The sequence below is a fragment of the Microtus pennsylvanicus genome, chromosome 11 (genome assembly GCF_037038515.1).
Source record: "Microtus pennsylvanicus isolate mMicPen1 chromosome 11, mMicPen1.hap1, whole genome shotgun sequence".
Lineage (NCBI taxonomy): Eukaryota > Metazoa > Chordata > Mammalia > Rodentia > Cricetidae > Microtus > Microtus pennsylvanicus.
In genome coordinates, this window is record NC_134589.1 from 51,524,341 (window position 1) to 51,538,820 (window position 14,480).

The window sequence follows — 14,480 nt, forward strand, 5'->3', positions numbered from 1 at the left end:
GAAAGTTGAGAAACACTGATCTAGAGAGTCCCCTGTCATAGCTAACTCTATCCCTCCCCCCAACACGCGCACGCATGCACACACACACACACACACACAAACACGGCCAGAGCACCTTCAGTTTCCCTCCCACCATAGCTAACTCAAAGGCACAGCCTTTCCCCAAAGCCTGCTAGACTAGCAGGTTCAGGCTAGTCTAGGGCGGGGACTAGGGAGGAGTGCCTAGAATTGTGAGGGCGGGGACACAAATCCATCTTTTAAAGCCTCGGAACTGGCCCCGAGGCCACGGTGGCCCTGGGCGGTCTTCGAATTGAGCTTCACTTGGGTTGCCTCCGGAGAGGCCGGAGGGCGCCATGGGCCGCTACCGCGTCCGTGTGGTCACTGGGGCCTGGCTCTTCTCGGGATCCCTCAACCGAGTGGAGCTGTGGCTGGTTGGGGCGCATCGGGAGGTGAAGCTGGAGCTACCGCTGAGGCCCGCGCGGGGCAAGGTTAGCGGGCAAGAGCTGGGTCCCCCAGTGTCCGGGCTGGGCGTGGGAGGTTGGCAAGGGACAGGAGGCTAGGGGCTGTGACCTCACGACCACAGTGGAGTTTTGTGGAGGTAGGACACCGGGAATGAGGTCAACAAGTGGCATGGGCTGGTCTCCTTTTCCCGGACCCCAGCCCAGGCAGCCTCTGATTCCTCCTGAATAAAGTGCCCCAAAGCCGATGTAAATACAGGACTTGTGGTCAGTCATGAAGCTCTTCAGAGCTCCAGCGTGGTGGGAGCTCAGCGAACAGGAGACAGGTGATGATGATGCTCCCTGGTCAGCGCGCTGTTGGCTCTAGACTCCCAACAAAAACGGAATTCCTTAGACCCACCAGACAGGTTAGGGGTGGAAGAGGGAGGGAGAGTGGGAGTGAAAGGTGTTTGACGGCTGCGGTAAACTGAGGCTCCACAAAGGGCGGTTCCGTCTCCGAAAGGCTTCTCCCAATTCCTGCTACCAAGTCTGGCGAATCTGGTCCCCACAGGAGGAAGAGTTTGACTTCGATGTTCCTGAGGACTTGGGGCCACTGCAGTTTGTGAAGCTGCACAAACAGCACACAGTGGTGGACGACGCCTGGTTCTGCAACCTCATTACCGTTCAGGGGCCCGGAACAAGTGCAGAGGCGGTGTTTCCCTGCTACCGCTGGGTGCAGGGAGACGGAGAACTGAGCCTGCCCGAGGGGACTGGTGAGCAGGCAGCAATTCACCTTGGGCAAGTGGGCGAGCACCTGAGGGAAAGGAGGTGGGCGGGGGCGGGGGAAGGAGGGGGAAGGGGGGAGAAGAACCTCAAGAAAGGATGGACAGGCGCTGGCTGGTACAGTGAGTTTCCGGGATGCAAGAGGAAATGGGAAGAAGTTATGAATTCCCCAAGGGTCTCCCAGAATAAGTGATGTTGCACTTGAACTAAAGAGGGTACTAAGCGATCTGGAGACCCTGTTTTCCTAAATAGGAAGTAGGTCACACAAAGAGAAGCAAAGAGCAGGACGAGTTCTGTGATTCAGAACAAGTTAGGACAGGGACAGGTGAAGAGCTCACAGAACAGGAGACTGCCAGCAACAGACAGACAGACAGCTAGGAAGGGATGACGGGCAGCTGGTTTGATTGGAGTAGTGGGGACCACCTGGCAGCAGAGAGCATGCACAAGAGTCACAAGACTTCAAATATTTACCATGGGAAACAAGAAAAGGGGGGAAGGAAACCCAGGGTGGTACAGGTGAAAACCGGAAACAGCACGTTGAGACAAGGTGGCAGCAGGGACGAGTCAGTAACTGGAGAGCGGTGATCTACTTTGAAAAGTGAAGCCAGGTGAAGAAAGCAAGGGTGAGGGTGTCTGGATGCTTACAGTGTGAGGTCAGCCAGAGCAACGGGTAGCAATAGATCGCTGCGGTGTCAGGGACCAAGATTTTATTACCTAATTAGGGTGAGATCCCCCAATTCTAGACATCGATGAAATAAGGTCAGGAAGGAGATTGTGAGCTTAAGGTATGAGGAAACATGGCAGATATCTGGTCTGGAAGGAAGATGTGGGTTGAAGTCAGTGAAACTGTGAGCCCAGGCAAGACCCGGATGAATGCCTGGGGATCAGTCAAATGAGGCAAAGCCAGAGATAAAGACAACAGAACCCAACAGAAAGCATGGACTAGCTGCAAAAAGAGGGCAGGAGACAAGCGGAAGCGTGCTCAGAACCAGACAAGAAGTATGGCTAATTCTGACTTTCCCTAGCCCGCCTGGCAGGAGACAATGCCTTGGATGTCTTCCAGAAGCATCGAGAAAAGGAACTGAAGGAAAGACAACAGGCCTACTGGTGACTCTCAACCCACAGCCTCCCAACTGCCCACACCGCTCCCTGCCCCACCCCCACCGCTCATCTCAACCCTTTCCCTGAAGCGTTGTTCCCAACTTCTAGCTGGGCCACCTGGAAGGAAGGCTTACCCCAGACCATAGCCGCAGACTGCAAGGACGACCTACCTCTGAATATGAGATTCCATGAGGAGAAGAGGCTGGACTTTGAATGGACGCTGAAGGCAGGGTAAGGAAAGGGCTAGGAAGCTTCGGGCATGGGAGCAGGGGGACCAAAGCGCGGTGGTATTTAGTGAGAAGCTAAGGGTCAGATGATGGGGTCATGTCTTAACACCTGTCCTAGGGTTCTGGAAATGGGTCTCAAGCGTGTTTACATCCTCCTGAGAAGCTGGAACCGTCTGGAAGACTTTGATCAGATCTTCTGGGGCCAGAAGAGTGCCTTGGCTGGTGGGTGGCTTCCCTGGATCTCCATAATCTCCCAGTGGTCCCTTTACATTACCATGCATGGTTCCTGGAGCTCCTTGGCAAATTAACATATATCACGACTGATATTCTCACAGAAGCCCCCAAAATGACAAAAATTAAAAATGGCTGAGCGTAGGATATTCTAAATCCCTGAGGTCCAGTGGGAAGAACAGAGACATCTAGGCTGCAGTAAATTCCCTCCTTTCTGTGCCCCACCCCTGCACCACAGAGAAGGTTCACCGGTGCTGGCAGGACGATGAGCTTTTTGGCTACCAGTTCCTCAATGGTGCCAACCCCATGCTGTTGAGACGCTCTACCTCTCTGCCCTCCAGGCTGGTACTGCCCTCTGGGGCAGAGGAGCTCCAAGCGCAGTTGGAAAAAGAACTCCAGGTATCTTCCCCCGGCCTGGCACTGCTCTCTCATCACTAGTGTGTAAGACCTAGCGAGGTTGAGATGCCAACGTCAGATGGCAGAAAAGAAGGGACCCCCTGGTGCACGCCTTTTGCTAGGAAAAAGAGTGTCTGAAGAATGGTGACGTCATATAAAAGCCACAAGGACTCCTGTATGAATGGGGGAGAGAGATGGATCCCGAGGGCACAGACTGGGTGCAGAGATGTTGAAAGGAATAACGATTCCAGTGATCTTGGCAGGGAAAAGGCAATGCCTGCGCTGTGGAGTGGGGAGGTTTGGGAGGTTTTCTGGAAAATTTCGGAGTTGAGTTTGGGAAGGATGGACTGGTCACTGGAGGATAAGCCACAATGTGCTCATTGACAAAGAAAGCACAGGAGGCTCTCTGGAATCTTCCTCACAGAGCGGAAGAGGGATTGTTGAGCTGATGGGAGCCAAGAACAGAAGGCCACCTGGGAATGATAGGACAGGGGGCTGACCACCTGCACAGGGAGTCAGGGCGCTCGTGCTTGGGAGACAGACTGGACTGGGCAGGCCTACTCCGAACCCAGATCTGCTACACATATCCCCACACAAGGCGTCTACCCTCATCCGGGTGGTTTGTGTTCTGAGCTGTTACCTTAAGATTAGAAGAACCAGACCAACCAGACACTGTAGCTATGACAATGGGACTCGGGAACCAATGGACAACAACGACAAGAAGCTGGTGTGTGACCTCTGAACTCTAAGAATGGATGCATTCCTTTCTCCAGAATGGTTCCCTGTTTGAAGTTGACTTCATTCTGCTGGATGGGATTCCAGCCAACGTGATCCGGGGAGAGCAGCAGTACCTGGCTGCCCCTCTTGTCATGCTGAGGATGGATCCCAGTGGGAAGCTGCTGCCCATGGCGATCCAGGTAAGGCTCCTTTAAGTGCCTCATTCCTAATGCTGGTCTCGGTCACTTAAACCTCTGCATCCGGAAACCCGATGTCCAGGTGCTTGGCTCCCCGGTCCTGTCTCTTCTGAGAGCTACCCTCCTTTCACAGCCTAGTCCCCCCAGCTCATCCAGACAGAAGTGCTTGTTCACGAGTCACAGAAGCTGCAGGGTGTGGTGGTGTATACCCCAAATCCCAACACTCTGGAGGCAGAAGGATCATGAGTTCAAGACTGTCCAAAGATAAATGACAAGTTTTTGGGCCAGCCTGAGCTACATAGTAGGATCTTCAAACAAACAAATGGCCTCTTGAGTCCTCACTCTATCACTAACAATACTCAAATATCAGCATGCATCTCATTCACCTCAGGTACTCGTGAAAAGCACAGGTTTCTGGGTTGGTGTAGCTCAGTGCACAGCACTTATTGCTCGCGGCATCTAGGTGGGGCAGAAGGGGGTTTGTTAAGTCCCATCCCCAGACTTTCTGGTTCAGTGTATCTGAAATGGATGTAAAAAGTGCTTTCCTTACATGTTCCAAATTAATGCTAAGATTAAGTAGCTGAGGACCACACTGAGAACCATTCTTTAATCTCGGTGTCCTCTGCGTCTAAATATCCATGGTTGCTGGACTCTTTCACCTACTCCATCAATCATTGACGAGCACTGCCAATAATCTTCACATCCACCTGTTCAGGTGTGCTGGTCTCTGAGACAGTCTCACTGGACTTTCCCATGTAAACCAGACTTGAAACTACAGAGATCCACCTGCCGCTGCTTCCTGAGTGCAGGAGATTAAAGAGGAACCGCCACACCTGGCTCCCGTCCTCGCAGCTTCCGCTCTCCTTCATCACCTGCTCTCTGAGCCTCACGTTTCCCCCACACCACCACTAGGACCTCCTTTCTGGACCCCTGCTTCCCGTCTGTCCTGTCCTGCGTTCAGCCTGCCCATCTTGGCACTCCAGCTAGGAGAGCAGAATGTCAGGTTTCTCATTCCTTCCACTTGAGTGTGAGGCACTGGAAGGAACCAGTTTAGCTTAGTCAGGGGTTTCTCCAGGAACTGTGGCCACGTCGTACACAGAGGGGGAGTTCCATCAATACTCAATTTCTATTTCTCCCAGATTCAGCCTCCCAGTCCCAGCTCCCCAGTTCCAACATTGTTCCTGCCCTCAGATCCTCCACTGGCCTGGCTCTTGGCTAAGATATGGGTCCGAAGTTCAGATTTCCAACTTCAGGAGCTCCAGTTCCACTTGCTGAACACTCATCTGGTGGCCGAGGTCATCGCTGTCGCCACCATGAGGTGCCTCCCGGGACTGCACCCTATCTTCAAGGTACCTCTGTCCCATCTCCCTTAGAACCTAAGTAAGATGTTCTGAGACAAAGTCTCTAGCTGGACCTGGAGCTCACCCTTGTGGCTCGGCTGGCTGGCCAGCAAGTCCAGGGGATCTGCCTTTCTCCACTCTCCACAACTCAAAAGAGGTAGATACAACAGCAAAACTCTTCATAGCAATCTCTGAGTGAAAAGCGGGGGACAGAAACTGTACCAACACCTTGGAACTTACTTTAGTCAAGCTGAGTCATTTAACATCTCTTAAGGACCATGATGAGGGCAATCCCTGAAATTCCCAAACATCTGGCAGTATCTCTGTGGGCTTACAATATAGCGGAGACACTGCTAGCTGGGAGTGGAGGGAGCCAGGTGGGGGTGGGGGAGATGGCCAGTGGATACAAGGTTTGCTGCTCAAGCCTGAGGACCTGAGTTTGAATCCTCAGCTCCCATGCAAAACCCAAGCATGGTGGCTCACCTATAGCCCGAGCAGCTGGTGGTGGGAGGGCAAAGGAAACCAGTTCCAAAGGTTGTCCTCCCACCTCCACAGGGGCACAGTGACACACACACAGTCTCAGGCAAATAAAATAATGTAATATAAATAAAAAGATTTGAAAAATCTTGATAACATTTCACATACAAAGATCACAAAACTGCAAGCATGCCGGGCGGTGGTGGCGCATGCCTTTAATCCCAGCACTCGGGAAGCAGAGGCAGGCAGATCTCTGTGAGTTCAAGGCCAGCCTGGTCTACAAGAGCTAGTTCCAGGACAGTCTCCAAAGCTACAGAGAAACCCTGTCTCGGAAAAACAAACAAACAAAAAAACCCCTGCAAGTATATAAAAGGGGGTGATTGTCAGGCTAGTATAAAGGAAAACAGGGTGTCTGTTTTAGCTACATGGTGTAAGGGGGTGATTGTCAGAGCTAGGGTAAAGGAAAACGGGGTGTCTGTTTTAGCTTACATGGTGTAAGGGGGTGATTGTCAGGGCTAGGGTAAAGGAAAACAGGGTGTCTGTTTTAGCTACATGGTGTAAGGGGGTGATTGTCAGAGCTAGGGTAAAGGAAAACGGAGTGTCTGTTTTAGCTACATGGTGTAAGGGGGTGATTGTCAGAGCTAGGGTAAAGGAAAACGGGGTGTCTGTTTTAGCTACATGGTGTATAAAGCACTGTCGGAGTATTCAAGGTAGGAACGTGGTAAGGAAGACAATTAAGTCCCAAGCCCGGCCAGTCTAGCTGTGACCCCTTCGGGTAACACAGGCTGATTAACAGAATCCTGGATTTCATTTCCTCCGTGTTGCACCTGCACCTGCTATTCCGTGTGTACAGTTAAAACCTATATTCACACTTGACACTTTCCCCTCTGGCTCAGTCTCCTTCAGTCTCCATCCGCCCTAACAATTACATCCCATGGCAAACTGCTGTCTGTCACAGGACACACAGTAGGGCTAAATGTGCTGATGTCCCAGGGGTACCTTACTTTGACAGTCAGGGTCTAAGTCCTAAATCATACCTTAATATTTTCCAAACGTCCACTTTCTTGTTTTGTTTTGATTTTGAGACGGGGGTCTCACACAACCCAGGCTGGCCTCCAGCTCTCTCAATCCAAAGACCTCCTCGGTCCTCCTCCGTCCACCTCCCTCACGCTAGGATCAGAGGCATGCACACCACACCCAGATTAAGGAGTGCCAGGAACTGAACCCAGAGGCTTTGTTCGTGCTGCTCAAGCATTTTGCCAAGCAGTTACATCTCCAGCCTAGCTGTGCACATTTCAACTGTGACAGAGGGTCTGTCAGGTTGTTAAGGGACAAACGGCATAGGCTGTAATGTGCCACATGCTAAATGCTATCTAAAAGTCCTTGAAATTTGTGTCCGGAGTTGTTCCCAGTCATCTTTTCTTCTCCTGTGACTTGGGGCATTCTGTGACACTCAGAATCTTGTGTGAGTTGTCCAAAAATATCTCAGACTAATGTGAGTTGCCTTGATATCTCAAAATCAGAGAGATCACTTGGGCCATTCCTGTGTTTGGCTTGAGCAATTCAGATAAATACCAAAATTAGACGAAATATGAATATTAGCTGTGTAAAAAAGAAGACAAAAAAGAATGCATGAGAATGAGGTGGAGTTTTTATGAGAGCCGAGGAAAAGGAGAGAGGAGACCCAACAGTACCATCAAGGCTGGGGGACAGAATGGACGCTGAGACTTCTACCGTGCAAGCAGACAGCCTCATATACCCTCCCCACAAGCCACTCCCGAAGAAACCCAAGCGTCAAATAGGCAAAGAATAAAGGTGCAGTTTTGATAAGGAATATTCAGGCTAATTTAAGCTATGAGTATATAAATGACAGAATATAAGAAAACCAAAAGGCGCTGAGAGCTCCTACACTCAGGGTGGAAATAAAGAGAATGAATAACAGCTACTATTAGGTATTACAAACACATCACCTACATAGTTACACATGGGAACGGCTCCCTCAGGTAAGAGCCTACTGTTGCCCCCTGTTGGCAGGTTGAAACATTGCATGCTAAGTAGTAATTAATTTGGTACCAGAGTGGTAAGGTGTGGTTTGAAATCCTCGTCACCACGGCTCTAGAGGACAACTCCTGAGGAATTTAGAGAATGTGAATAAGTGACCAGAGAAGGCCTCGGCATGAACGAAAGCACCAAGAGGACAGTAGGACCTTACACTTGGTGTCAGGTCCTACAAGGAAGGTCTCGAGCACAGCCCCCTTTAATCTCCACCCAGCTCCTAGTTCCCCACATCCGTTACACTATGGAAATCAACACACGAAGCCGGACCCAGCTTATCTCAGATGGGGGAATATTTGATCAGGTAAGGGTCGGGGGGTATGGTGCCACCTCATCACCCGGATTCCGTTGATGGCCTGAACACTTAGGGATGCCAGACCAACTTCTGTGAAATCTCAGTCTTAACCTATGAGTCCTGTCCATTCATATGTGTGACTTCAAACCTGAAAACTCCATGCCTGAGCACCGTACAGCACTTGGCTTTCTATCCCCGCTTCATCAAGACTTGTCAACTTTCTTGTCCCAGGTAGTGAGCACAGGTGGAGGGGGCCATGTTCAGTTGCTCACTCGGGCAATGGCCCAAATGACTTACTGTTCCCTCTGTCCTCCTGATGACCTGGCCAACCGAGGCCTGCTGAGAATCCCAAGTGCTCTCTATGCTCAGGACGCATTACAGCTCTGGAAAGTCACTGCCAGGTGAGTGAGATCTGGCTTGCGACAAAAAGTGTCTCTCCAGGTGGGGTCAGTTGTCAGGTTTAAAAGGAGAGACTAGACTAGACTAGGGGCAGGACACAGGAGAGGAGCTGTCAGAGCAGAGGCTGGGGATCTGGAAGAACCAGGGTTTTGTCTGGAGTGACTAACAGTCATGGGCAGTTAGAATGACTAACTTTTACCGCTTTTCCTTACATCGATATATCCAAGTCCTGGGGTGTTAATCACAGATGCTTGCTTAGCACGAGCAAACCCTTCATTTTGATCCCTAATGCTGCAATAAATTAATTACTTGAATTTTTAAATGAAAATTAAAACTTCAAAACACAAATGTGATAGGATCCAACCCTGGCGCAGTGAGAGCCAGCTGAGAGGTGGCCCCAGAGGCGAGAGGTTGGAGCCCGTGTTCTCAGCTCAGCTTCCTTCTCTGGGCAGGTACGTGGAGGGAATGGTCCACCTCTTCTACCAGAGTGATGAGATTGTGAGGGGAGACCCAGAGCTGCAGGCCTGGTGTTGGGAGATCACTGAGGTGGGACTGTGCCATGCCCAGGACAGAGGTAAGATCTGTCCCAGCGACAAGGGTCCCTCCCCAGACCTGGGGGACAGAACTCTCCAGTCACACCCGCCCTTCCGTTCATGACAGCGTCCTCCATGCCTCCAAACACCCAGAAGCATCCTATACCTCGGTTGTTCTTCTAAAGAGGCCCCAGCCATCAGCTGACAATCAGTTATATCTAGAACCTGCCATAGTTGTATATTGGACTCAGCTAGAGCAGAACCACAACCTGCTGGGGTTTATGGAGCTCTGCGTTCATGGTTCCCTATTTTTCTACTTGGAGATATAAATGGAAAAAAACTTCCCACCAAAGCCCATCATGTCCCACCATGGCTATTCCTTTCCCTCCTGCCGGCTACTGTCCACGCACAGAGGGTTCTGGCACGCTGTACATTTGCCAAAGTGCGATGTCATTCTCGATGCCAGACAATACCATCTGCACGCTATGGCTCAGATCTGAATTCAGCGTCCCGATTCTTGGGGCTCAGGTTTCTTCAGTTAATCTGGTCCTCACTCTCCAGCACCCCTCCCACCAGTCAGGGTGCAACCACTGCTTACAGTCAGCTTCCATCCTCCTCCCTAACTCCGGAACGAACCAGCCTTTCCTGGGCTAAGCAGGCTTCTGGCTCTGAGGTTTCTTCCAGCCACTGCCCCTCCACACTTGAGACTACCACCTTGAATCCCATCCACTGCGTCTTAATGGCACAGTGGAACCACCACAGCCAGACCCTGCAGTGCAGCAAACACCTGTCCCCTAAAGAAAACCTCTCCTTGAGGAAGCATGGGGTTTAACACCCCTACTCTTGCAGGACCAAGCTCTCTCTAGTTTCTCAGTCCTGATCCTTTGGCTTCAGATGTCCAGAAAGACCTCTCCCTTGCCATCTCCGCAAGCAGTACTACATCTTGAAATTCACAATAAATATTCAGCGTCTCAGTCTGCTGGGATTGAAATAATGAAGGGGAACAAATGGTGTGGCTTACACGTCAGAAGTTTATTTCTCACCATTCTGGAGGCTGAAAGTCTCAGGTCAGAGTGCCAGCATGTTTGAGTCTGGCAGATGCTCTTCCAGATGACACAGGTCACTCTCATGGCACCATGTGGCATAGAAAGAACAAACTAGATCTCTGTCCTGTCTCGCAAGGACACTGCCATCACTCATGAGAGCTCTAACCTCTGACCTTATAAACTTCCAAAGCCTCCTCATGTCCAGACCTCATCACACAGGCAAGCAATTTCAGGATAATAGCTTAGGGGTGGAAACACATCCATTCCGTACCATAAATATTAGCTTTATCCTCACAAACGGCGTCTCAGCCCCTCCTCTCTCTATTCTCTCTCAATGCACAGCTCACTTTTGCCACATGCGCTGCTGCACTTAGAGGAAGTGTGCTAAAGTTAAAACAGTGAGAGGAGAGCCGCCGGGAACTGCGTTCAGAGTCAGTCTTTCTCCCCCTGGACAGCCTCAACCAGCATTTAGCCTCCCTTTGATGTTCTTATCAGAAAGCAGATGTAATTACAAGAACCAGCTCAAATCAAAGCTCCCACACACACTGCAAAATAATTGGCATAAGACAAACTCAGAATTTTATTTAGTTTTCTTGTTTTTTTCAAGACAGGGTTTCTTTGTATATCCTAGTTGTCCTGGAACTAGCTCTGTAGACCAGACTGGCCTCGAACTCACAGAGATTCTCCTGCCCCCCCCCCTCCAGTGCTGGGATTAAAAGCATGCACCACTACCACCCGGAAGGACTTTGTTTTGAAACAGGGTCATTTAGCCTAGCTGGGTCTCAGACTTACTTTGTAATGAAAGCTGGCCTTGAACTCATGTTCTTCCCGCCTCAACCTCTGAAGTGTTGGGTTACAGGCATGTGCCACCAGGCCCAGCTCAGGACTTCTCTTATTCTCCATTGTATAACTAAGAGACTATAATTCCTTATCTAGAAATAGGAAAACACGTTATTATTATCGTTGTTGTTATTATTGTTATTTTGGTTTTTTGAGACAGGGTTTCTCTGTGTAGCCCTGGCTGTCATGAAATTAGCTCTGTAGCCCACTCAGGCTGGCCTTGAACTCACAGCGATCCACCCACCTCTGCCTCCTGGGTGCTGGGATTAAAGCGAGTGCCACCACCATCTGGCACATCATTAATTCTTTTTTAATTGGTTTATTATGCATACAGTGTTCTGCCTGCATGTATCCCTACAGGCCAGAAGAGGGCACCAAATCTCATTACAGATGGTTGTGAGCCACCATGTAGGTATTGGGAATTGAACTCAGGACTGCTGGAAGAGCAGCCCGTGCTTTTAACTGCTGAGCCATCTCTCCAGCCCCTACATTAACCGACTAGGGATGACTGACTGCCCAGCCCTTAATCTTCCACAATAACAGTATCTATTATTTGCTGAGCACTATCTAAAAACAGATCATTTTGATGCTTTTTTGTTGTTTGTTTAAAGACAGGATCTCACTGTGTAGTTCAGACAGTGGTGCGGATGGCCAGGAACTCACTGAGCCTCCTGCCTCTGAGCTGGGGTTACATCACACACCACTGCATCCACTGTGCAGATGGAAACTGGAGTGTGGAGAAGTTAGGTGACTGACTGGTCTTCCGACACTGTCCCTATGTTAATGCAGTTCCTATGTTGTGTGACTCCCGACTACAGAATTATTTTGTGGCTACTTCATAACTGTAATTTTACTACTGCCATAAATCAAAATGTAAATATTTGACATGCAGGGTATCTGATATGGGACCCCTGTGGGGGTTGAGACCCACAAGTTGAGAACCTCTGATCTAAAGTAACCAAGATGGAAGAAATTAGGCCAGTGCTGAAACCTATATCTGATACAAATATAGCTACATAAATTAAACACACACACACACACACACACCCGTCCTAAAATACACAGCATCCTGCGTTTCTTTCCTCTTGCTCTGTCTCATTTAAGTCCTGTTCTTTCCCTGGCCAGGTTTCCCTGTCTCCTTCCAGACCCGGGCTCAGCTCTGCCATTTCCTTACGATGTGTGTCTTCACATGTACGTCTCAGCACGCCGCCATCAACCAGGGCCAGGTATGGAGTTCAGGGCCCAGGGCCCAGAGAGCGCGTGTCTGGACCTTGGGCTATCTAAGGGAGAGGTGGGAATTCAAATCCTAATGTCTGGGTGCTAGAGTAGCTTCTTTTACCAGCTGGACTGGTATGGCTGGGTACCCAATGCTCCGTGCACCATGAGGATGCCTCCACCCACCAACAAGGAAGAGGTGACTATGGAGATGGTGATGGGGTCGCTACCTGATATTCAGAAGTCCTGTCTTCAAATGACCATCACATGGCATCTGGGTCGCCTCCAGCCAGACATGGTGAGTAAGGACCAAGGAGAGGGAAGTAACAACTGGGGAAAAGGTATCAGCGTGAGGGGCTGGGTGTCTTCGGGCTGGAAGCTGAATGATTCATTCTGTCTCAGGTACCTCTAGGACAACACAAAGAAAAATATTTCTCAGACCCCAGGACCAAAACTGTGCTCAGTCAATTTCAAGCAGATCTGGGAAATTTGGAAAGAGAGATCATAGCCCGGAATGAGCAACTCGACCTGCCCTATGAATACCTCAAGCCCAGCCGCATAGAGAATAGCATCACCATCTGAGCCCGAGCTGCCAGCACTCAGAACAATCCCATCAGCACCAGGGCTGCCACTGCCCTCTTGATCCTGTGCCTTTTTACGTCTGCTGCTAAGACTAATCTCTCCCTCAACTAAACACACTCCACATCAGCATCTGCCACAGGGCACTAGATGTCCTGCTGTAAAGAGGAATAGTTTCATCTCTGTAGGCCATACACGTTCTACCACTCTTTCCCAGCTCTCTCCCTGTACCACTAAAGCAGTCACTGACATCATGAGTGTGACGATGTTCCAATAAAACTGTGTGTGGACACTGAGATGTGAACCTCACAAGTCACCAGATAGGATTTTGGCTTGTTTTCCTTCAGCCATTTATAAGCAAAAACAACGTCTGGTGGCGGTGGTGATCAGCTTTAATCCCAGCACTACAGAGACAGAGAGGGCAGACCTCTGGGTTCAAGGCCAGCCTGGTCTATGGAGAAAGTTACAGGGCAGCCAGAGCTGTTACACAGAGAAAACCTGTCTCAAAAAACAAAACAAAACAAAAACAAGCAAACAGATGAAGATAAAAGTGCACAATTTCAGATTAGATCTGGTCTAACCTCATACAGGCCTCAGGCCAAAAATTCCAGTTTAAAAAGCATCCAAGAGGCTGAGGAGAGGAAAATGATATTTCTGGGTGAAGTCAACTATTACAGCTTAGTCTCTTCTGCCCTCATATTCGATGGCCAACATGTAAATTCCTGACTCTCTTCCTTGACAATTTCCCCTCCAGCCCTATTTTTCCAGTTTGAACAAATACCCTGAATATCCCTAAATAAAGGTGTTACTGGTCCCAAATAAAAAGCTTTCTCCAACAACTTCCTTCTGCAACAGTCACTAGGAGAAATGGAAAACCCCTGTCTCAGGCCTGTAACCCCAGTAATCACTGTTTCACAAGTTATCCTTCACAGCCATTTTGAGACTAATATCCACAAAATAAATTTTTAAAATGCCACAAGATTCTAGTCCATGACAGTGTTCCTCGCTTTGGTCCTGGAGTCTTGAGATTAAAATGTATTCTCGCAATCATTCTGTGACTATTGTCCTTACTAGCATGGGTACACCAATCTCCGTGCAAAGTTTTTATTCATTGGTGGCTTTGAGCTTGAACCCCAGCCCTGGAGAGGAGGGAGTGTTCTTTAAACATCTGATTACCCTCAAATTATTACCAAATTTGTTTTGGAAAGGAAGGCTTTGTGTGTGTGTGTGGTTTTTTTGAGTTTTTTTTTTTTTTTTTTTTTTTGGTTTTTCGAGACAGGGTTTCTCTGCAGCTTTGGAGCCTGTCCTGGAACTAGCTCTTGTAGGCCACGCTGGCCTCGAACTCACAGAGATCCACCTGTCTCTGCTTCCCAACAGCTAGGATTAAAGGCGTGCGCCACCACCGACCGGCCTTATTCTTGGTTATAACATATCTTGTGGTGGGTTGGATGAGAATGGCCCCATAGGATCATGTATTTCTGGTCACCAGGGAGTGGAACTGTTTGAAAGGATTACAAGGATTAGCAGGTGTGGCCCTGACAGAGGAGGTGTGTCATTGGGGTGGGATCTGCCAGGCCCCATCAGTGCTGCCCTCCCCACCAGATCAGGACGT

General features: G+C 49.6%; 1 protein-coding gene across 1 annotated transcript; it reads left to right on the forward strand.

Moving 5' to 3' along the window:
- Nucleotides 1-277: 277 nt before the first annotated feature.
- Nucleotides 278-13,840, forward strand: Alox12 (arachidonate 12-lipoxygenase, 12S type). The gene is made up of 14 exons (XM_075991916.1): nucleotides 278-488; nucleotides 1,009-1,210; nucleotides 2,246-2,327; nucleotides 2,430-2,552; nucleotides 2,667-2,770; nucleotides 3,018-3,178; nucleotides 3,949-4,092; nucleotides 5,229-5,438; nucleotides 8,179-8,265; nucleotides 8,488-8,657; nucleotides 9,108-9,229; nucleotides 12,200-12,300; nucleotides 12,417-12,587; nucleotides 12,692-13,840. Exons 1-14 carry the CDS (start codon nucleotides 354-356, stop codon nucleotides 12,869-12,871), a joined length of 1,992 nt encoding a protein of 663 aa, XP_075848031.1. The 5' UTR covers nucleotides 278-353; the 3' UTR covers nucleotides 12,872-13,840.
- The last annotated feature ends 640 nt before the right edge of the window (nucleotides 13,841-14,480 follow it).

Bases quoted from the DNA above. Each gene is read 5' to 3' on its own strand.
- Alox12 (XM_075991916.1), top strand. From the start codon at position 354: ATGGGCCGCTACCGCGTCCGTGTGGTCACTGGGGCCTGGCTCTTCTCG. The intron at 2,553-2,666 runs GTAAGGAAAGGG...CACCTGTCCTAG, and splicing joins GAATGGACGCTGAAGGCAGG to GGTTCTGGAAATGGGTCTCA. The intron at 5,439-8,178 runs GTACCTCTGTCC...ATCTCCACCCAG, and splicing joins GACTGCACCCTATCTTCAAG to CTCCTAGTTCCCCACATCCG.